Raw genomic sequence first — 20,555 nt, 5'->3', positions numbered from 1 at the left:
AATGTATTATTTTATATGTTCCTCACAGAAAAAGAGCAATGGCCAAGCCTCAAATCTGAGGTTGAAATAATAATAAATCGCATCATTTTTTATTTCTGTAAACTTTGAAAATGGGTCCCACAGACCCCAACACCACACAAGGGTTGAACCAGCCTGGTAGTTTCAAATGTAAGCAAATATAACATTATGATCAGTGTAGCCTATCAAATTTCACCTGACTGTATAATCATGCTATATACACACACACACAGGTCATGCATTATAATAAAAACCCAAAAATATTTACAAAAATTCCTTTTTTAGCCTCAAATCCATGACAAATAAATTCCATACGATAAAAAAAAGTGAAAAAAATTGATGTTTGTTTTTTTCTCACTGATGTCTTAATGAATCAAGTGAAGGAATTCTGTCAAAAATGTGCATTCTAAATCAATGCCATGTTTGTGGTCTTATGTAGAAGAGACTTATGTTTTGAATTTGATGAAAAGTTATCTTTGTGTATCTCTTAACATTGAAACAAATGCAAAAATCAGGCCTGCAGTCGATACAGACTGTAAATCTAAAGTAAATATAATTCATTATGTAACTATGTAATTAATATTGCAATACCTTTAAGTAATACAGGAAAGTGCATAATAACTCTCAACTGTGAAAGGTCTTCAGTTATCCTGATAAACTGAGAAAAGCCTGCTTTGTAAAACTCCCCTACTGAACATTGTGTCTGTGACTTATTCAACATTTGTGATTTGGGTTTTTGGGTTACTGATGCAATGTGAGTGCTGAGGATTGTTCTAAGCATGTGTTAGCTAACAACCCAAAGCAAAAGCCAGAAGCACACCTCATTACTGTGTCTGCGAGTGTGGGTATTAGTTACATGATCAATCGTGTACTTGGAAGTCTGTGCTATTACTAACCAGCTTTAGCTACAAGCTGCTCTGGGTTGAAAATAGGTTATTCTCTCTGTCTGAGAATGAGCATGGGCCATGACCTGCGTCTGTGACTGTATAATGCATGCACGCACACTGCACAGTCACTAGTGTACGAGAGAGTTTTAGTTCAGTGGTTGGTATAGCATGCAGTAAGAGGTACTGTCAAAATACAGAGGGAAATGCAGATGGATAAAGCAGGATAAAAGAGGGATAGAGCAGGATGGATAGACAGAGAGAGAGAGAGAGAGAGAGGAAGAGAGATTGAAACAGCTCTATTTCTCATCTGGTAATTGAAGGTGAGAAGTGATTGCATTATCCGCAGGAAGGAGAGTAATCTGCTATCACCTCATGAGCTCCTCATTTCCTCAAGTGCAGCTCAACCCCTGACTCCAGCAAAACACACACACACGCACACACACACACACACACACACTGATACATACATACATACATAAATACATTTAGACTGTGTAATTGCTCTCTGCAGCTGTTTTCATGTAAGCATATGGCAATTTGTGTTGCTCTAGTACAGGGCCGTCCAAAGTGTGAGGATGTTTGATTTGGCCCTCACCCAGTCAGAGAGCTAACCTATCTTTATAAACATATCACTGCTGTCAGAACAATACCTTGTTTCTCCATTTCTGTTGTTTTTCAGGTTTTGACATAAATTGAAAATGTCTGTTGCCCCTTATTTTAAGTTACATTAAGTTAAGTAGATTTTTTCCTTTTCCTGGAAAGTTATCATTTTGGGTTTTCTTCCGACAACAGCGATATATTTATACTATATTTATGCTATTAAATTCTTATTTTCTGTTTAAAAAGTGTATTTTTGAAGTATTGTCATAATAAAAATATGGTGTAATGTCATAAAATATATTTTTAAAACTAAGTTTGAATCCTATCTACATTTTTATTTTTATATTTTGTCTTTTTGGTCCTTGGCCCGCCACAAACACTGCACTTTGATTCCCCTAAGATAAAAACTTTGGGAGCCACTACTTGAAAAAAATGTATAAAATGAGACTGTTGCACTTTTATAACGAATGTGGATGGTTCATGTCTTGATGATGTCCAACATGTGCAGTAAGGTCAGTATCAATTCTAACACTGATCCAATTTATTGAATCGGTGCATGACTAATTATTTAAATGATCTATGAGTGAGAAATAATGCTGGTGACAAGTGTGACTTATAAGGGTTATAATGCTGTACGTATAGTACATATATAATACCTGATCTGTATCTGTATACACATCTTTGTGTCAATTTTTTATCCATTTTGATGGTGAGAAACTATAATTCACCATCTAGACTGCTAAAAAAAGAGCAGTAAGTGCCTTTTCCTCTGACAATTATGTTCTTGAGGCCTTCCAGCCATGGATGATGCACAGCTGGCTCACCCCTACACTACAAACCCAGCTTTTACTGGCTCAACCACCCGGGAAACGCTGGAGAGATTATGATGACATAACCAGTGACCAACTTTCAGCTGCTAGGCTAGTTGCTAGGACTTTAAGTTTCTCCTTGCAATTTGTGACCTCTAAGTGTCATAAGTGTGTTTTTTTTCTTTTCCCTTGTTAATACCTTTTCCTGATAAACCTTATGGTGGCCTCTCAATATGTCATACAGCTGATCAGTCCGCCGAGCTGCAGAATTTGTGGAGAATAGCAAGCAGAGGCTGCCTATTTAATGGCAGAGGCATATGTTGACGTTTTATCAATAGGCATTATTAAATCTTGCTTGGGTGAGTTAATCTTAGGTTGATGCTGCGGAGAGGTTGAGAGAGACAGGCATTAACAGGCCCATGTGAAAGGCAGGTCATAAGCTGCTTATTATATCGACTCTCTCTCTCTCTCTCTCTCTCTCTCTCTCTCTCTCTCTCTCTCTCTCTCTCTCTCAAACACTCTCTCGCACACGTGCACACACAAAAACACACACACAGCCTCTGTTTCTGTCATGCGCTCACTCTGTTGTTTGTAATACAACACAAATGCAGCCACATCTACACGCACAGGCAGACAAAACACACTGGAAGCGTTAAGACTGAGCCAGTAGACATGCTTGCAGAGACTATGTGCCCATGCCAGATTCTCTCCAGCTCTCTGCAGAGGCACTGAATGGGGGGGTTAGGATGATTCCAGGGACACTGACGAGACAGGGGCCCACTTTTTTGTGTGTGTGTGATTTTTAGGCCTAATGAAATACTCCTAATTGAAGCACTTCGTTCATTAAGTACTAACAAAAGAGTACTTTTAGATACAGTGTGAACAGCACTACATACTTTCTGTCACCCCTCCAGTGGACCACTCCATGTAAACATTCAGTGGATTAGCCTGGTCAAGGTCTGTAAGAAGAATGAGACTTTTGGTTTTAATACTAACAAAGATGACGAAAAATTTAAAAAAAGAAAGAAGAACAGCAAAAACAGGAATGACAGTTTTTGGAGGTAATAGCAGGATATTAATATGTTGGAGCTGTTAATAGGAAAGAAGCTTATGCTTTAATTGTGGTTTTCATATGGAAATGAAGTGACAGAGCCATCCTACTGAAAAAGTTAAGTATTTTTGAGTTTTCCCCTTGAAAAACAATATACCCTCTGTTTTTGGATAGATCACTTTATTAATCCAAGAGGGTAAGTCATCTGTTACAGCAGCACAAAGTACAGTAACGAGTAAATCCTCATGAACATCATTAGTGGATCTCAGGGAAGGAATAGAATACAAGAAACATGTAGGACATGGGCCCTTTAAGGCATGTGAGCTGAGGCAAGAGGCCCAAAATTCCTACTCCTGGCTCTCCAATATACTCGCAGAGAAGTGATGTCACACACGTGTGTGTGTGTAAACCTGCACACGTCCCCAAACACACAAGCAGCAGCTCAGCGTCTCAGCCGTCGCTGTGACGGCTCAGGGGCCGAAGTTTATTGAAATGAGTATTTATCTCTTCCACTGCCAGAGTGTGTGTGTGTGAGTGTGTGTGTGTGTGTTTCAGAGACAAAAGCAGCGTTATGGCTCTTGCTGGAGCTAGCAGAAGGAGCAGAGGCTGACAGTGGGTGATAAGACCACCAGCCTGCTCCTTCTGATAATCACTCACTGGACCCCCACTCTCCCCACACACACAGAGCTTACACAGCTCTAAGTAGCCAGAATTCTGTGTGTTTTGTGTGTGTGTGTGTGTGTGTGAGTGTGTGTGAGAGAGAGTGTGTGTGTGTATGTGTGTGCGTGTGTGCATAGATAGAGGGAGTGCTGTGGAGCTGTATTACAGGCTCAGTGCAGTCTCTGTAGAACAGAGAGGATGAACACAGCAGCCTGTGTAAGAGAGAGAGCAGCGAGCGTCGCTTTTTGTCTTTTGGGCAGTCAGCAGGATGCCCACAAACTGTCCAGTGTTCTTAACCCCATGAACTCTTAGCTTAATATTAGGCGTATTGTGTTGTGTTGCTTCTTGTAAATGTTACTTTTATGTGTGTGTAAATTGTTTATTTTGTTTGGGCTAATAACATCAGACCTCAGGCACCATGGTTGTATATTAGCCAGCTGGCTAACCCTGGCACATTCACTTTTACCTTTATTAATGAGCATTGTCTCACATATATAGAAATACGGTCCTATGCAAAAGGGCACCCCAGGTCAAAATATGTTTTGTTGATTTTCCAAGTGAAAATTAAATTTACTTTTTTATAGCACCTTTACAAAAAAATCCAGGTCAAAGACCCAAATGAGCAAGCCAACAGCAACAAAGAAAAACTCCAAAGATTTTCTATCTTCATTTTTGTTTTTCAGTTTTTGACATAATTTGAAAATTCCCTTTATATTGTGTGTAAATTTCATGATGAATGGACCAAAAGAAATGGCCCAAAATGACTACTTTACTAATCTTTATGTCTGTCTCTGCTTTCTCTCTCAGGTGTTTGGCCTTCTGAAGAGGTGATGGCCTACTACTGTTTGAAGAAACGTCAAATGTTTACGTGAGTTTCTCTCTCTGTCTCTCTTTCTCTTTCTCTCTCCCCCTCTCTCTCTTCCCCTCTCCCCCTCTGCCCCCTCCACTCTTGCTCAGGCCATTTGACAGAGATGCAAGGGGCACTTTTTGATTTGCACTCAAGGCGGTACACGAGCCTTTGATTTCCTGTTTTTACATTCAAGAGGCAGAGGAGGGGAAGAGAGGCTTATCGATCACTCAGCCACAAGCTGAAGGTCAACTGGGCATACAGAGACAGAGCGCAGGGCGCTGAGCCCATGGGCCGCTCTGTGTGTGCGTGTGTTTGTGCGTGTGCGGTCTTTATGCACCTGCCTCTTTACATGCATCAAGGTTTGAAGCGTAAATATTAAGAGGACTTTCTGAAACTCTTGATCTCTTTCTGGCAGTTTCCTTCACTGCTCTTTTACCTCTTGTTTTCTTTTTTTTTCATTTTCTATTGTGTTCGTGTATGTATGTGTGACTAGCATGTCTCTGTGTCATCCAGGACTTTTGCCCTGGCACTATCTGGCGGAGCTGTTATCAAGCACTCCCCATAAAGAGAAGCAAGTGCGAGGATGAAGGAGTGTAGGAAAGAGAGAGAGAGAGAGGCAGGGAGGCAATTTACAGCAAGCTCCCATCTTTCCACTTGAGCCCTGCAGTTTCTGCCTCTCTCTATACTGGCCCACTGTACAGCCAAATAGCTACCTGTCACTGGGCCTTTGTCCCTGCTGAAGCTCATGCTAACAGCTTTGTGCACATTAATTTTTAATTGCACTCCTTGCAACAATCAGCCCTTCATCCTCCTTTCAGAGTCTGCCTCTCTGGAAGCTTATATATTACATGCTTAATACGCACAGTGCCCGCATTGTCTGATTTCAGTGGGCGACAAAGTTAGCAACGTTTGTTTTTTTTTTTAGAGCTGTAAATGACAGATCCTATATACAGATCTGAATACAGTTTCTTTCATTGGTATTAAAAATCAATGTCGAGGTGGTTACTCTCATAAAGCAATCCATTACAAATTACTAACTACCTCTCTCAAACTGTAATGAGATTACTGTCCCATTACATTAATCACATTACATCACACTCTTTTTTTTATTTCTAAGTTACTTTCTAAAACCCACACAAATCCGTACCAACTGGGAAGGACAAGGGAAAACCCAGTTGTCCTTTTCAGTGCTTTATTCAGAAAGAAATAGTCACAGTAAACATTGCTTAAAAGGCCTGTCTTTGAACAAGACATAGCCAGTGATGCTTAATCAAAAATTGGCTTATGTTGTTTGAAATACGAGAAACTAGCCGACAGAAACAAAAACAGCTGCCTCCAGGCCTCCAAATGAAATCTTAATGAATAAAGTGAAAATCAAGTCTGGCCTGTTTAGGTGAGATTGGAGGTCTCTAATCTTCAGCATATCAGTTTAATACTAATGTGATTAGATGCTTTGATAGATTCTTTGCAAAGTTTATGGTGCTCTTCCTGCTTATACTGCTGATTCACAAAAATCATAGAGTCAGCCATCACAGGCAGCACGTGTGCGCAAATTATGTACAAGGACAGGCACTGATAATCTATATAGAGGAAATGTATGTTTAGAATGCACCATGCAAAATTAATATTGTTCTCTTACAGACATGGTTGGGAGGGACATAAGCAGCTGATACTGTGCCTCACATAAATGGTCACTGATTTCACATTTAGTAAAATGGCCAAATCTACGAGGAGCTTGATTCAAATATCTTCAGGACAGTGCTGCAGATCGTATTTCTGCCAATATAAATGAAATACTTACTAAAATGTCTACAGAATGGCTAAACTGGGTGTATATAGATGGGTGAGGGGGGGGTTCTTTAGAATTCTCTGCTGGTATCAGGACGCTTCTTCCCAAAATGAAATCAATGGAAGGTGACGAATTTGCACGTATGCGTTTTTAATGTAATCCTATAGTCACCCTCTTTTTATAATGTATCTGTAATCTGATTACTGTCTTTTTCTGTTACTGTAACAGAATACAATTACCTTAGGTTTGTATCCTGATTACGTTTTCAAAGAAGTTGGGATGCTGGGCGAATTGTAAATTAAAACAGAATGCAATGATGTGCAAATCATTTAAACCCTATTTTAATTCAAAATAGTACATTCCTACATTCTCAACATACAATAGCGAAGAACTTGGGGATTTCATTTTCTACAGTGCATAATATCATTAAAACATTCAGAGAATCTGGAGAAAGCTCTGTATGCAAAGGACAAGCCCGAAAACCAGTATTGGCTGACCGTGATCTTTGTGCCCTCAGGCGACACTTCATTAAGAACAGAGATGAAATCTGTAGTGGAAATCACTGCATGGGTTCAGGAACACTAGCAGAAATCTTTGTCTGCGAACACAGTTTGTCACTGTATCCACAAATGCAAGTTAAAACTCTACTATGCAAAGAAGAAACCATATATAAATAGGATCTAGAAACACCGCCGGCTTCTCTGGGCCTGAGTGGAAAAGTGTCCTGTGTATGAATGAAAATTTTAAATTCTTTTTGGAAATCATGGACGTTGCGACCTCCAGGCTAAAGAGGAGAGGGACCAGCTGGCTTGTTATCAGTGCACAGTTCAAAAGGCACTATTCGTGATGGTATAGTGTGCATTAGTGCACATGGAATGGGTGACTTGCACATCTGTGAAGGCACCATAATGCTGAACGATAGCAGCATATCCACGTTTTGGAGCAGCATATACGGTCATCCGGATGACGTCTTTTTCAGGGCAGGCCATGTTTATTTCAGCAAGACAATGCTAAACCACATTCTTCATGTATTACAACAGCATGGCTCTGTAGTAAAAGAGTCCAAGTGCTGAACTGGCCTGCCTGCAGTCTAGACGTGTCACCTAGTGAGACCATTTGGCGCATTATGAAACAAAAATACGACAAAGGAGACTCATGCTTTTGTACTGATTATGCTGCTGAAATACCACATCAAGCAAGAATGGGTAAACATTTCACTTTCAAAACTACAGCAGTTGGTCTCTTCCGTTCCCAAATGCCTACAAAGTGTTGTTAAAAGAAGAGATGATGTGACCCAGTGGTAAACGTACCCCTGTCCCAACATTTTTGAAACGTGTTGCTGACACCAAATTATAAATGGGCATATATTTTTCAAAAAACAATACAATTTCTCAGTTTCAACATTTGAATTATTGTTTTTGTACTATTTTCACTATTTTGAACAGCGTCCCAACCTTTTGGAAATAGGGTTGTATTGCGTTACCACTCAGTCCTGCTTAGCAACATATGAGTAACACAGGTAATGACATTCTTATTAAGCCAGTAACTGTAATGTGATTATAAGAATTTAGACTGTAATGTATTACACTGTTTACAAGATTACAGAAAAATTAACAGCATTACTATAACATGTTACTTTGTATTGCGTTAACCCAATGCGTTAAAAATATGAATGCACCAGAGTATATCATGTCTGTTATGTATAGTACGTGTAATTTTTTCATGTGTGTTTGTGTTGGCAAAGCAAGCCCACAGGCCTGCCATCTGTACACACTGCAAACAGCACTGTGGGGGATCCTTATAACTCTAATTAAGTTAATCTTCCTGCTACGCTACAAATCCACCTTTTCTAGCAGAAAAAAGGACAATGTCACTTCCTTCTAAGAGAACAAGAGCGAGAGAGAGAGAGATTTGAAATCAATGAGCCCAGTGGAATTGCATTCCAATCAATGGCACTCCCCTACAGAGACAAGGTATGCACAGTTAATTAGAGTTATTGTACAGGCTCAACACTCATGCAGCTCTCTCTCTCTCTCCCTCTGTCTCTCTCTCCCCCATCCCTCTCTCTTGCTCTTACAGGGGTTCCTCTGTGTGCGAGTTGGGTGGAGGAATGACATGTCTTGCTGGGCTCATGGTAAGTCAAAAATGAGCTCAGACACACAACACAATCACAGGCAAATGGTCAATTTCAGCATGGATACCCAAACACAGGCATATTGTAAGCAATGTGAAATGAGTTCAAATACACAGGCATTTCCGCTCCAGCAGCTGGGGACCAACGGGCCAACTCCACATGAGCACATGCTTACACACAAGCATGCACATACATATGCATATGCATGCTCACACACACATGCGCACACACACATGTCCTGAGGGCTGGTGTGTCATGAGTGGTGGTCTATGGGCTCCCCTCCAGATGGATATGCTGTAGAGCTAATCGATCTTCTGCTGTGTCTTCATAAGACCTACCCAGCCTTATCTGCACCACTCAATACCCCTGTGTTGTGACATTGCAAAGCACCAGTGCAAAACCTCGACTCCTCTTCCCAGTCCCTCCATTCTGGTTCTCATCTCTCCTTCATTTCCTTTGTCTTATTCATGGTCATGTGTGCTATTCCCCAACCCTCCCATTCTCTTCTGTTCTCTTCTGTTCTCTTCTCTTCTCTCAGTATTTCTGTCTTCTCTTTGTTTCTCTTGTCATTATTTCCATCTTCTCTTTACTTCTCTACTCTAATATTCTGTTCTTGTCTATTCTCATCTCATTATTTCTATCTTTTCTTGTCTTCTTTTCCACTCTCCTTCTTGTCTATTCTCTATTCTCATTATTTCTATCTTCTCTTCTCTTCTCTTCTCTTCTCTCTGTCTTTCTCTTCTCTTCTCTGTCTTTTCTCTTCTCTCATTATTTATATCTTCTCTCACCTTATGTTCTCTACCCTGCTCTTCTCTTCTTGTCTATTCTTTTATCTCATTATTTCTATCTTCTCCTCTCCTTTCCTCTCCTCTCCTCACCTCTCCTCCTTGTCTGTTCTGTTCTGTTCTCATTATTTCTCTCTTCTCTTCTCTTCTCTTCTCTTCTCTGTCCTGTAGGTATGTGGTATTGGCAGTGACACTCATGTTCCTCTCGAGTGACTGCTCCGATGCCCTGAGGTCAGGAGCCATGTGGCGAGCTACTGTTGCAGGCTCCTTTGACCTGGTATCACTCCTCAGGGCGAGAGAGAGCGAACAAAAAAACACTAGAAAAACAGATGGAGGCAGTATTTATCCAGCATTCTTTTTTCCCCATCTCACGCATTCTCACGCTCCATCTCTGACTGTTTTTAATGATGACTGCGCTCACATGCATGGTACCAGCTAGATGTGACTGAGTAGAGCTCTCATTGGCCTTTTGACTGCTCTGTCTGTCTGTTCATCTGTCTGAATCTCCCTTTTATAACTTCCTCATTCTCATAAATACATAACCTATGTACTAGTTTCATAGTTTTACTGAATAATTCATAGTTGTTGTAATTTGATTGAATGTTCTCTGGCGTAACCATGAGTCAGCCTGTTGTGGGACGGGGCTTCAGTCAATCACTTTGATGTTTAAGATGAGAACTTAATCAATGCTGTCAGTTCACATTCAGAGCTGTACAATAAAAGCACTAAAGATCTATAAGGGCAGCCAACGGCGAGGTTGATAACAGCACTGTAGGTAGCTGTGATAAAGTGCTAAAAATTGTCTTGCTAAATGTGGTCACTGTTGGATATTCTAGGTTAGCAAAATTGATCAAATTGCTTCAGACTATGACTTTGTCCTTAGCTATGTGCTAGAATTCTGCATTTGCTTGAAATTAAACATTTCCAGATCTAACTGTGCCAAGGTTTTATTAACTTGTTTTTTAGATTAATCATAGCAGGCTAATCAATACCGTGTTGCAGGAAAACAAACTAGCAGTGCCTTTTTTAAGACTGCAAACCAAATTATAAGCCTAGTGTTTAGGGGCATAAGGACGCTTGCACAGACAGACAGAATCACTCACACCCAGTGATAGTGCAAAAGTCAGGGAACACGCTTCATTTGTTTAATTTCCGGTCAAAATGGCCGTTAAGTAACAGTTTCAGGAGATATTTCTGAGGAGATTAGATATAAGATAATCCACTTTCATAGTCAATGGAAAATAAGTGAGAAAACAAGAATTTCCAGAACTGGAGTATTACAAGATATTGAGAGAATTCCTAATGATTTCCAATGACTGTGCAAGGCCTTGTAGACCACCAAAACTGTCACCATTAGATAAACAGCACTTAAAGCTTTCATCTTTGAGAGAGAGGAGAAAATCAAGCGGCTTCAGGTCTGAAAACATCCACAGGTGTTTCTGTCCTCCTTCCACTGTGAGAAGACAACTCAGCACTATGAGTCTGAAAGGATGTGTAGCTGTCAAGAAGCTCTTACTGAATAAAGGAAATAGACCAAAAAGAATAACATTTGAAAATCAAACAAAACTCCTGGTGTTCTCAGAACAATGGATTCAATGGATTCTAAGACTGAACTTTAGAGGTGCAGAGAAATATGGAGGCTGTAATAAAGGCAATGAATGGACACACTAAATGCTGAAAAATTCTGTGTAATTTTATGTTTTCTGCTTTTTTCCTGAGGCTGAAAAATGAATAACTTGAATACGTAATAGCTATTTTGGCTGGAGGTAAATAAATGAAGAGTGGTCTCTTATTTCTGCACAGTACTGTACACATGCAAGAGCAGTCCACAAATGCAGTGTATAGATTTGCTTTGACATGCCACTTCCCCTTTGTGTTAAAAAATCCCATCTTGCACACACATACACACACACACCCACACACACACCCCTGCTCTTCCTGAGCCCACCTCTACCCACACTCCCTCTTCAAAACAACGGCGACACACACCCCTCCGATAAAGACAACCACTTGAATGAAAAGATGGTACGAAAGAAAGGAAAAAAATAGGGTAACAAAAGGCGAGGGAAAGAGTGAGAGCACAAAAAAGCAGAGGCAGCACGGTACAAAGTTATATGAAGGGCATCAGGCAGGCCTGGCGAGCCGAGTGCGGAGTGACAGCGGAGCGCGATGGCCCCGCCTGATAAACGCCTCGCCGCAAATGAAAGGCTCGGCGCTCGCCATCATCCCCTGTCACAATGCAATTACCCAACAGAGTGATAGCAAGATAGAGGGCTCCCAGCCACCGGGAATGATAAAAGTATTGACTGATTTGATTGAATGATTAAAATAATGCAGACGTAAAATGAAAAAACGGGCCGAGAGACAGAAGGGGAGGGATGAGAGGAGACAGAGAGAGGGAGAGAAAGGGGGAGAAATGGGTAGGGAGAGTAAAAGAGAGAGAGAGGGTGGTCTGTGTGCAGAGGGGTTTTAAAATTCCGAGAGGTGTGTGTGTTTGTGTATAAGGGGGATGTTTTGTTTTTGTGATTTTTTGTGTGTGTGTTTTCATTTCCTGGGTTTTCATCTTTGTCTCTGTCTTCTGTCTTTTCTCTTTTCTCTCAGATTGCGGTTTGTGCTGATGTGAAGGAAGTGCTGCTATCTGATGGGAATGAGAAGGCCATCCAGAGTATCCTCCGTATACTCAGCAACTACTGTGTGTGTGTGTGTGTGTGGGTGGGTGTGTGGGCTTCAATTTTCTGATATCATGCACCCTTTTTTACCCAAAAAAAATAACAAAGCATTGTTGTCAGGCGCTTTGTATTTGAATCTTTTGTCTAGAGTAGGTTAGCGTGTTCAGTCTGGAGAAGCAAGATGCTACCACCATGCGCTCTACTTCGGGGGTCACCAGTCTTATCCACAAAATGTCAGTGTGGCTGCAAGTTTTCATTTCAGTTGAGCAGTTCAGTCAGTCCTCAGACAATTAGTGAGTTATATGAGGTGTGCTTGGTGCGTGTGCTTGGTTGGAATCAAAACCTGGAGCCACACCTGGCCTTATTGGATAAGATTCTGAATGATCCTACTCTACATGATCCACATGTTTAACATGTTCTACACGCTTTACACGCTGATTCAACACAACTAATTAACAAGCTCCTTATGGGATGGGTCAGGAGTGTGGAGTAGGGAAAACAAAACATTTGCAGAGCGTGGGGTCACCAGGGCTGGGATTGGGAACCTCTGCTCTACATGCTCCACATGCTCTACACACTCAACAAGCTCCTCACACTCTACATCCTCTACACACTTTACATGCTCCACATGCTTTGCACACTCTACATGCTCTACTCACTTTACATGCTCTACAAGCTCTACATACTGTACATGCTCTACACACTCTGTGCTTTATATACTCTACATACTCCACATGCTCTATATGCTCTACAAGCTTAACATGCTCTGCACATTCTACATGTGCTAAATGCTGTTCATGTTCTATATGCTTTACATGCTCTACACACTTTACATGCTTAACCTGCTTTACACGCTCTATATGCTCTTCATACTCTGCATGCTCTATATATGCCACGTGCTCTATATGCTCTTCAGGGGTGTCAAACTCAATGAGTTAAAGGCCCATATTAGAAAATCACAACAAACCTGTGGGCCTGCGAAAGTAAATGTTTTTATTTAATTTTTTAAGTAATGTTGTGCTATAACCCAAACTGACCATCGTTTATTCAAAATACACAAAAACTTCAACAGTAAAATATAGGCACTTTTAGTAAACCTTCAAATATTACATGAATACTTGAAATATTTAAAATTTAAATGCCCTCAGGAGCTCAGTCTTTTAAACTTACCTATCTGCTTGACCTAGGCACCTGGCATCCTTTCTTTGCTGCAAGCTGTTTAATACTTGGGCCCAATTTCTGAGCTGCTGAGCTGATGTTGGGTGTTTTATATTGGCTGAACTGCAGCTGAAATGCAGCTAGTGCGTTTGGTAATATGTCTGGTGTGGAATTAGGTAGAATTGTGTAGAACTGGTGTAACTGGTGTCTCATAGATTGTTGTTGGGGGAGGAGAATCGGAGTGCACATAATGTTGCAGTGCATGCTGGGGGCTGTAGTGCAGTGCGTTGTGAAACAGGCTAATATTAATAGAAAATTAAATTACTTCTGTGGGTCGGAGAGGATTGCGTCATGGGCCTGATCTGCGGACCTTGTGATTGACACATGGGCTCTACATATTCTACATGTTTTACACATTTCACGCTCTTTGTACTATACATGCTCCATACTGTACCTGCTCAATATGCTCTACATACGCTTATACGTTCGATACATTTCAAGCTCTTTGTGCTATACATGCTCAATATGCTGTACACGCTCTACAAATTCTGTACTCTTCACGCTCTATATGCTCCACATTTTATGCACTTCACACATGCCACCCTTTACACACTCCATACTCTGTGTGCTCCAGACTCTAGACACTTTGTGTGTTCCCCACACGTTTCTCTGCATGCACTCTCTATACTCTCAGTGCTCCACAGTCTACACATTCCTCATGTGCCACTCTTCGCAAGCTCTACTTCGCTCCTCCTGGTGTAGATGCTCCACACACTCCCCACGCCTTACACCAGATGTGTCAAACTGAGTTCCTTTCAGGCCACAGCTCTGCAGAGATTAGCTTTTCTCATCTAGTGTTCAGGTAGGTTCAGGTAGGCCTTGCTAATTATCTGAGTTGAATCAGGTGTGATAAATGAGGCAGAACAGTGAAATCTGCAGTGCTTTGGCCCCCAAGGATTGGAGTCTGACACATGTGCTTCACACACTCCACATGCTCTATATGTTCCATACAGTCTGTACACCACGTGGACTACACCATTCACACACTCTATACTCCATACACTTCACATACTCTGCACACATTGTAATTCCTCATCTCATCTCTCCAAAAAGGAACATTCACTCATTATTAACATGCATGCACCTACGCACACGGTGACATAATGTTCTCTTAGATTACCCTGCCTGAGGCACATCCTCTCTCCGTCTGTCTCTCTCTCATACACACACCTCGAGAATAAGTCAAATCTTCCAGCTGACACCCAAAGCTGCCATTTAGTATGATTAATACATATTCATGCCACTGAAGGCTGCAGCTGTCTGTTGATTCACCTGCTGTATCTCCTTTCTTATTCTCTCAGTCTCTTCCTGTCCCTCCTACTCTCTCATTCTTTCTCTTAGTCTCTCTCTTCTGCTTCTTCTTCTTCTTCTTCTTCTTCAGTTCCTCCCACTGGAGCGCATCCATCTCACGACAGCCTAAACCACCCGGCGCACAAAAGCCGGAAAAACAGCGGCAACAGAGATGACGGCAAATACGGCGAAATTACAGCACCCGTGTTCGTTAGCACAACAGCCGCCGCTGAGACGACAATGGGCCTTTATTGAATCTCAGCACCCGGCGAACAATGGTGGTGACACGAAAACGCACACAATTCTCCATTGAGAGGAGAGATTTGTTTAAAAGAAAGGAGTCCAAATGGAGGGGAAGGGTGCCGAGAACGGATAATCAGAGAGGACACGCTCGCAACAGTCAGAGTCCGTGCCTAAGCCATTTCCTCTTATAGAGAGTGAAAAGGCTGCCGGTGGGTTGATAGAACATTAATTGGCGGCGCTTTGTGCGAGAGATGTTTCTGCCATAATAGAGCACTGATAGATCTGATGATGTGATTGGAGCCAGAACAAGGCCGCTTGTCCCTGGAGAATAAAAATAACATTCCTGTATGTACACTGTATAGGTTTTTCAAAAGGCAGAAATGGAGGGGAGGAAAGGAGTTCAGAACAGTTCTATTAGAGCACAATAGGCTTGTGAAATGATTACTCCAAACTGTGCCCAACCTGTAACTATGATAACTGATATGGAGCCTCCATATGGTGCTTGGTCTCAAGCTCATCCAGCCTTGAATTACAGGCTGAAGATCAGTGGAAGTGTTCCATTATGTCTAAAATATTGACATTCATGTAGTAGAGAAACAGAAAATAAATATTCGTAACCCTTGAAACTTCAAAGACCCATCAGTGGGTGCAGATTGTTCTTCCTTACTCTCATAATCTACATACTACTCTGTAGCAGTGACTGAATGATTTGTAGTCGTTACTGGATAACAAGCCTTAATATTAATCACTGAATAAAAAGAGTGCAGTTTATTGAGTTAACTTGCTGTCCAACTTGGTTCCCTGTCTCTGTGTGTATGTAGAATTTTAGAAAATTGCTTGGTATTGTTGTGCCCGTTGGCGCAGATGCTAATTTTGAAAGGGCGTGGGTTCGAATAACTACATAGTCACCAGGTGTGGTTAGGCATGCTGCAACGATGTCCAGTCAGATCAACCAAGAGCTGGCTGTATGCTTCTTGTGCAGGTGTGCTCTTACAGACATGGGGGTTTGTATTGGCTAATTGCTCGACTCTGAAAGCAATAGATTTGGTAAGTATTTTAAAGCAATAATCCACTAATGGATGTGGGTTACAGTAATATTATCTCTGTTATGGAATGTTTTTGCATAATGCAAAGTGAAGTAAAATCACTGTAATGCATGACCTCAAGTGTTGATGCTTTCAGAGAACTGAAAAAGTACACACGTTTAATAAATTATTTTTAAATAATTTTTAATGATCACAAACAATTAACACGCTGCTACTACTACTGCTACTACTACTACTACCACTACTACTACTACTACTACTACTACTACTACTACTACCACTACTACTACTAATAATAATAATATTAATAACTTTATTTATGTGACATTTTACAACTGGAACCAGATCAAAGTGCTTTACAGCCTTAAAAGTAAAATAAAAATGAGAGATGCAGATACAGTGGAAAAAAGTAAAAGAAAACACCAGTACCTAAATGTCACTAAGCCAAATACAACTGAAAAAATAAGTATTAAAAGGGAATAAGCTCTAAGAAAAAGCTTAAACAAAATAAACAAAAGCAGAAATAATAGATGAAATTAAATGAACTCTTCAGCCAAGCTCTGTAGTTTGTTAACAGTAGGTGTTACCTGTCAAGCAGCATTACAGTAAGAGATTATGGAATGAATAGCACACTGTTTTTAACAACTTGGTGCATTTCATGTGTTGGCTCATTCATGTGTATGTCGAATATACTACAGATGCTTAGAATTTAGATCTGCCAATCAGATTTTAGAGCCCAAAGTACTTTTTATTGCATTTGTTTAGTGATTCTATTATGTTTTTTTACATAATAGTATGTCAGCTGTCTGATTCACAATTACTGACCACAACTGAGTCATTTCAATGGTTTAATTACTAAAAAATAAGGACAGCTGTATTCAGTTACTTATCTGAAGTTGTGCTAAGAGTGAGTCTGCTGAGTGGGTAGAGAAAGTGTCATTCCACTCACACCAGGGCAGATGTGCTCATTTCTGGCCATAAAAGAAGAAACTTTGTACATACAGTACTACTTATATATGTGTGTGTGTGCCTGCACGAACATTGTTGCCACTGTGTGCTACCTGGCTCAGAGTACACATACGGTGGTTTGAGAACATAATTCAGTTCAATTCAAGATGAGGACGTTGTGAAGTTTAACACAAACAGTAAAAGTAATGGTAACCAAAGAGTTAGTGATGATAATGATAACAACAACAATAATAAAATACTCAGTAGCACAATAACACTCTCCCTCTCTCCCTCTCTCAGTCTCCTTCTCTCACTCTCTCATTGTAGTACTTGCGAATTTTGAGTACAGTTCTATGTAAACGTCCTTCTTTCAGACAGTTGAAGATTTATGAAGTCAAATCATGTTCCATGCACTTGTTTATCACTATAAGGCATGGCTCGAATGTATGGAGTGTTAGTGGGTGTGTGTTGTGTGGATGGTGATGTGATACGCAGCATGTCTGACCTCTCCCCCAGTGGGCTTCTCCTGATGAGATTACACTGTAAGCTCTGCTGTATCTCCTTAGCGGCTGATCGCACCCGTGTGACACACTTCCCCAGCCTCTCTTACCCTGCCCTCCTCCATCAGCAACACTCAGAGTCTCCGAGCCGCACTATGCGCTACAGATTGGATTTGCTGTGGCTGTTTGGTGTGGAGAGGGACCGGACAGGAGGAGAAAAGGGAGAAATCCTAATTGAATTAGCTTAAAACTGTGGTCTGGTCTATTAATAGATGGGCTACCATCAGTCCTGCTGTAGAGCACGCTGGGTGGAGGCTCATTGGGAGCTGTGGCTACAGGTTAAAAGCCTTCTTATTGATTGTCTATGGGGAAGCTTTGCAAGAGTTGGTTTTGTTCTTGCTGGTAATCCAAGGATGAGAGAGCGATAGGAGGGAGGGATAGAGATGGAGGGAGGCTGGTATGTAGGGTATGCCTGGCTTAACATCATACACAATTTAAAAAAAAAAGGAGCTTATCATGTACATTGAAGACCTAATACATTGAAAGTTTCATGCATATTTTGCAGCTAAGCCAGTTTTTACAGCAACTGAGACAACACAACAACTTTGTTGCTGAGAGTTGTGAACTTCATATTGGATTAACATTCTGTATCAACAGGCGTTTCTGCATTTCTGTTTTTGTCCGTTTGTTTAGATATTCAGAACCACAAATGTGGCAAAAAATTACAGGGTGGTTTTTCTTTCTGCAAAACAAGACTGTATACAACAAGATTTCATCAAATTCAAATCATAAAAAATCTTAATGATTGGCACAAATGTGGTGTTAATTGAAAGTTTAATATTCACACCTTTACGGCTGGGCAATATGACAATGATTATTGCTGTCATGATTAATTATTATATAATTAATTCTATTATTATATTATTATAATTAAATTCCACACACTTGTTTATAACTATAACGCATGGCTTGAATGTATGGAGTGTACATGTACACATGCTGCAAGTATTGCAGTGGATCAGGACTTACGGGTGTTTGACATTAAAATGCTGAACAGAGAACATGACCACATTCTATAGGTTTTCCATTTCCCTATTTTTTTTAAAAGGTTTAGTACTGTGTAAAAGTTTAAGGCACCTATAGAAAGTGATATTTAAAAAGCTATTTATCTGATCAGTAAGCACTTATATTCCCAGATGATCACATAAATATTAGAACAAATACCAATAATATTAGCCTAAAGACAGAGTGTATGAGTGTGTGTTTATAGGCAGGAATGTGTTTTTATGGAAGACCTTAAAAAGCCTTTACCTTGACCTCCTCATCAGATGTTCGTGGTGTCATCGAGAAGAACAGACAAGCTGGACTTTTCGGCTCCACTGATGTGTCCAGCAGGTGAGCTTTCTACTGATGGACAACATCATCATTTACCAGCTTCACACGTCTACACCATCTTCTATATTTATTGAGTATGCTTCGAAAAGTGCACTTGAAGTAATAACCTGAGAAAAAAAATGATTTACTCTTTCTTCCCCTTAGTCCAAATGCACTCAGTCAGCCAAGGCATCTGATGTCTGAAGTTTGCTTCTTTAGTTTTGCACTGGAGCTGTGAGGCTAATGTGGCTAACACATAATGAAAGCTTATAGCTCATCAGTTAGCACCACGCTAACTGAAGGCATGTTGAGTTTAGTAACCTCAAATAGACTTGCTTATGTGTTATTTTAACACATTATGACATACTGTTATCTATAAATATGGACGAAGTCCATCACTTCGCTAAAAACAGTGGAAACAGCTACCAAAGCCTGAATTGCATCCTGTAGTTGTTTTTTTAACATATAACAGCTACTTCTTTAAGGTGACTTGATCCGCAGGCTTTCAAATAGGCCTGTGCTCGGTTATGGTTAACCGAGTTACCACGGTAACTGCTCCCAGTGAGGGTAAAAATTCATTTACCTCCAGTTTAAAAAAGGGTCATGGGTGGTCTTGGATAGTAAATAAAAGGGTTATATCTGTGTTATAGACATTGTGACCCCTGGTTCCTGTCACCACCACTGTAAAGAAATCTGAGTCTGTTAATTTCTCTACAATTAACCATTTCTCATCAATTCACTTTAAATATTTTTTTTTACTTCTCAACAAATTATATGTGTAAGTTTTGCAGCATTGGTGGAATTCTCCCTTATTTAGGACCACAACCCCAAATTTACAGAACTGTGCTATTTTTATGATCTTTTATTTAACAAAGACTAAGCTCCACTTACATTCTATCACTGTGTTTTCTCCCGCAGTAGGGACAGTCTCAAAATGATCAAATTTACCCTCCCACCACCAAGTCCCGGGTTTAACCCTTTGCCATGGTTATTTCCAACACTATTACCTGAATAAGAGGACTTTGTTTTTAGTACAGGCCTACTGTCAAATTTTGCCTAACTGTGAGAAGCAAACGGACGTTTGGTGGGAAGTGTGAGTAGCGCACCGGTATTTCGGGTCATTGTCAAGCCTAGTGCTGGAGGATGGGGTCACGTGACTTCAAGTTACCCTTTGAACCAAGTTGCCTCTGTAACTAGGTATCAGCATCCATGATTGAGAGCTACAATCACATGCACTGAGTCCAATCTCAACAGGGTGATGAGCCTCTTTCCATGATTGAAGCCTCCATCACGAAAACACACACACCTCCCGCATTTCCCACAACACAGCTCACAATCTGCGTACCGCCATTCAAATGCATTATCACCTAAAGTAATTTTGGTGTTCAGTGATCTAACTGCTCTCTTCTCCTCTTTTCCTCTCTCTCTCTCTCTCCCTCTCTCTCTCATCTCTCTCTCTCTCTCTCTCTCTCTCTCTCTCTCTCTCTCTCTCTCTCTCTCTCTCTACACACCTCCCTCCTCCCTCTGTATTTACCCTGGGCTGATGAAGTGCAAGAGTAAACGTATAATTAGCCTGCATTACTTTGATTGTTTTCTTTAGAGATTAGGCTTCCTGTCAGAGCACGCGCTTTGAGTGGGGTGAAGGTCGTGCGTGATTGGACGAGGGAGGGGGCTGGGGGGGGTT

General features: G+C 40.8%; 1 protein-coding gene across 1 annotated transcript in view; it reads left to right on the top strand.

The window, feature by feature from the left end:
• The window catches only part of camkmt (calmodulin-lysine N-methyltransferase), a 164,783-nt gene that overhangs the window by 110,681 nt on the left and 33,547 nt on the right, over nucleotides 1–20,555 (top strand). The window contains exons 4-7 of the mRNA XM_036573831.1: nucleotides 4,833–4,893; nucleotides 8,744–8,798; nucleotides 12,185–12,248; nucleotides 18,826–18,892. Coding sequence (XP_036429724.1) covers nucleotides 4,833–4,893; nucleotides 8,744–8,798; nucleotides 12,185–12,248; nucleotides 18,826–18,892 — 247 coding nt within the window. The remainder of the gene's footprint in view (nucleotides 1–4,832; nucleotides 4,894–8,743; nucleotides 8,799–12,184; nucleotides 12,249–18,825; nucleotides 18,893–20,555) is intronic.

Source organism: Colossoma macropomum, unplaced genomic scaffold (assembly GCF_904425465.1).
Source record: "Colossoma macropomum unplaced genomic scaffold, Colossoma_macropomum, whole genome shotgun sequence".
Classification (NCBI taxonomy): Eukaryota; Metazoa; Chordata; class Actinopteri; order Characiformes; family Serrasalmidae; genus Colossoma; species Colossoma macropomum.
Note: the sequence above shows the minus strand (reverse complement) of the source record. Positions and strands in the feature narration are given on the sequence as shown.